At 33.2% G+C, this 2,967-nt stretch overlaps 1 protein-coding gene across 1 annotated transcript in view; it reads right to left on the bottom strand.

The window, feature by feature from the left end:
• Nucleotides 1-1,816, bottom strand: part of LOC106472272 (exosome complex component RRP40-like) — a 46,383-nt gene extending 44,567 nt beyond the window's left edge. Inside the window, exon 1 of the mRNA XM_013932899.2 lies at nt 1,487-1,816. Within this exon, the coding sequence (XP_013788353.1) occupies nt 1,487-1,687 (201 nt within the window). The 5' untranslated portion in view covers nt 1,688-1,816. The remainder of the gene's footprint in view (nt 1-1,486) is intronic.
• Between the last annotated feature and the right edge of the window lie 1,151 nt (nt 1,817-2,967).

Below are 2,967 nucleotides of genomic sequence, written 5' to 3'. Positions count from 1 at the left end.
CTTTGTAGTTTTTAATTTCAAAACATACAGTTGTTCAAATACATAATTAATAATGGCTGGAGACGGCTTAAATGGGTAATGAAGAAAAACTTTAATATAAGTTTAACATGACAGCAAATGTACAACGTTTCGACAAGGTGATAATGACAAAACCTTGTCGAAACGTTGTACATTTGCTGTCATGTTAAACTTATATTAAAGTTTTTCTTCATTACCCATTTAAGCCGTCTCCAGCCATTATTAGAGAATATCAATGTTCACTTGGTTTGTAACACGTACAAGACATGGCTGCTATCAGTCGATGTACGGTACTGGCCTCACTTTGATTGACAGGTCTCAACTGGGCAGCAGCAAGTATGAGCCAGCGTGGGTAACCGCAATACTGAGTTCAAAGAGACTGCTTAGGACTAGAAAACAGGTAACCACAAGCCAAGTTGACCGCAATACGAGTACCCATAATAGCAGATGTTTTACAAACATAAAATAGAAGGAAATATTTGGGACAGAGCCAAAATGGCTGTAATTAAGGGTTGACCACTATATTGCATTGACCAGTATGCGGGTCTGGACTGTACAAACAATTAACTAAGGTTGGGGTTAATTCAACTGTGGGGAAGTTTGATGAGAGAAAGCAATAAGTTGGAACTAATGAAGTCCAGTCAAACTGGATTACCGTTTCTAGTTAAGTGCTTCAAAGGTCAGTATTCATCTGATACAGCATCAGGACATGTGGAAGTTGCTAGGTAGTACAGTAGCAAACAAACATTACCCATACAACTTCCATAGCCTGTAACTTTCCCCAAAGGTGTGAAGGCTCACACACATCCATATGCTGTATATGAATGAGCAATACCAACCATGAGTATAATACAAATTTTAAGATAATGTATGCATTTCAGATATACTTGTCAGATATGAGCTTTTTAAAAATAATTTGTTAAATATTCAAGATAAATATGTTCCATAAAACAAAAAAATGGGTAGCTGCAAGTAACGGATAAGAATGGCCCACTAGAAATATTAGGAAGAAGATAAAAGAAAAAATTACAAATTCAAAAAGTTTAGTTAACTATTCAGATGGAAGACTTGGGGGATTAAAGGTCAATACTGATGTAGTATTAATTAAAATGTGCTCAAAACTACAAAGACAATGGGATGGATGCATCATCTTTTTTATGTTTACTGATAACAAGGGTAGGGCTATATAGGACATAAATATAAAATTTGGTAGGTCAGAACTCATCTGCAAATCAGGCAATTCTATTTTTCAAACAGGGTGATCAACTTTTACAATAGATTACCTTCAAGTTCAATTTACAATACTTGTATCGATATAATAACATTGAATGAATTCATCAAAGCAAGCTAAGCTTAAGTATGTGAACAAAAATTCTCTCAATATATGTCTACCATTGTTAATGTTAGGCCTACTATGTGGTTATACGTATATAAAATTTAAAAATTATTTTACAACACATATACTTACTCTTTTCTCATGTGACTCCACCCAAACTAAATTTGGTTTTTTATACTTTAAAATGCCACATTTCGTAACAACAATTTCGTCTGAATGCCTTTGAAGTCCTGGACCTAATACAGTTTTAAAATTATCAGATACTAGCCCAGAAATAAAATTTGAAATGCTTTCTCCAGGTAATACAACTCTACAATTTAACCGATTCGCCATGATGGCCACCAAACCTCAAGGAATATGAACTTAGCTATATATTCTTATTCAAAAATATGAGATTTGACGTCACAAGTAAAATGAAACATCAAATGAGACAAACTATTTATCACAAGTTTCGGAAAAATTTAAGACACAGTGATTAACACTTTTTATGGAATGTTTGTTTGTTTCACACAATGGCCTGTCTACGCACCATCCACCACCTGGAATCGAACTCCGGATTTTAATATTGCAAGTCTCTAAAATTACCGTTGACATTGAATCTTTAACTCAAGTTTACAAAACAATCCAGTTTAAACATGGTAAGTATAGTCACGGTAAGGAATTTTACAATACAATTCAAATACCAAGTACGCCTTTACTAGACACAGTATGAAAGAAAAAAAGTAAAAAAATACAAAAATAACGTGTAAACATTGAATAAATTGGAAACTTTCCTATGAAAGTGGTGAATATTATCATGTACATGAAATACAATAAATCAGGCCTATATTGCATATGAAAATTATCATTGAAAGCATTGAAATGGATCACTTCACGGCAATCTCTTCTTTTACGGTGGTTATAATATTTGACTTATTTATACTGCAACGACCATAAATGCAGAGTTCAAAAGTATCATTCATAGCAATATTTTCTAAATACTAATTTGTATCTTCATGCGAGGAGTAACTGGGAACACAAATGAAAAAAATGTGGAGTGTCATAAAAGTTCTATTCAAATTGATTGTTTGCTGTTAAGCGCAAAGCTACACAATGGGCTATCTGTGCTGTGCCCACCACGAATAACGAAACCAAATTTTTAACAGTATGAGCCCTTTAGAGTTACGGCTGAGTCATAGGAGGAATCCAATTATTATTATTTTTAATTATACAGCAGATACCATAAATAACTGCTTTACGGGGATTTCAAAACTATCACATAAAGCATCAACATTCCAAAAATTATGACATAATTATTATTATGTAAACGACTTTTCTAAGCTAGCGAAGCAAGATTATAATTAACCATGCTTGTCGTTGGACAGTAGTATTATGCCTATCATTATTTTCAACACAACGTTCGTTATTCAGTACCATGGTCTTTTTCAGAATAAAAATGTATGGTAGTTTTGTAACGTATTTTATTGTCGGTAAAAATAATGCCAATTGTGTCCATTCCACGTAACGATAACATATTATTTTATAATTTTTGCCACAGGCTTCGTTCACTTAGAGACAAGATGTAGGACTAAGTTTACAAACAAACTTTTTAACAAACTCTGTGACATAATGCA

The sequence above is a fragment of the Limulus polyphemus genome, unplaced genomic scaffold (genome assembly GCF_000517525.1).
Source record: "Limulus polyphemus unplaced genomic scaffold, Limulus_polyphemus-2.1.2 Scaffold5207, whole genome shotgun sequence".
Classification (NCBI taxonomy): domain Eukaryota; kingdom Metazoa; phylum Arthropoda; class Merostomata; order Xiphosura; family Limulidae; genus Limulus; species Limulus polyphemus.
This window is presented reverse-complemented; position numbering and strand designations above follow the sequence as displayed.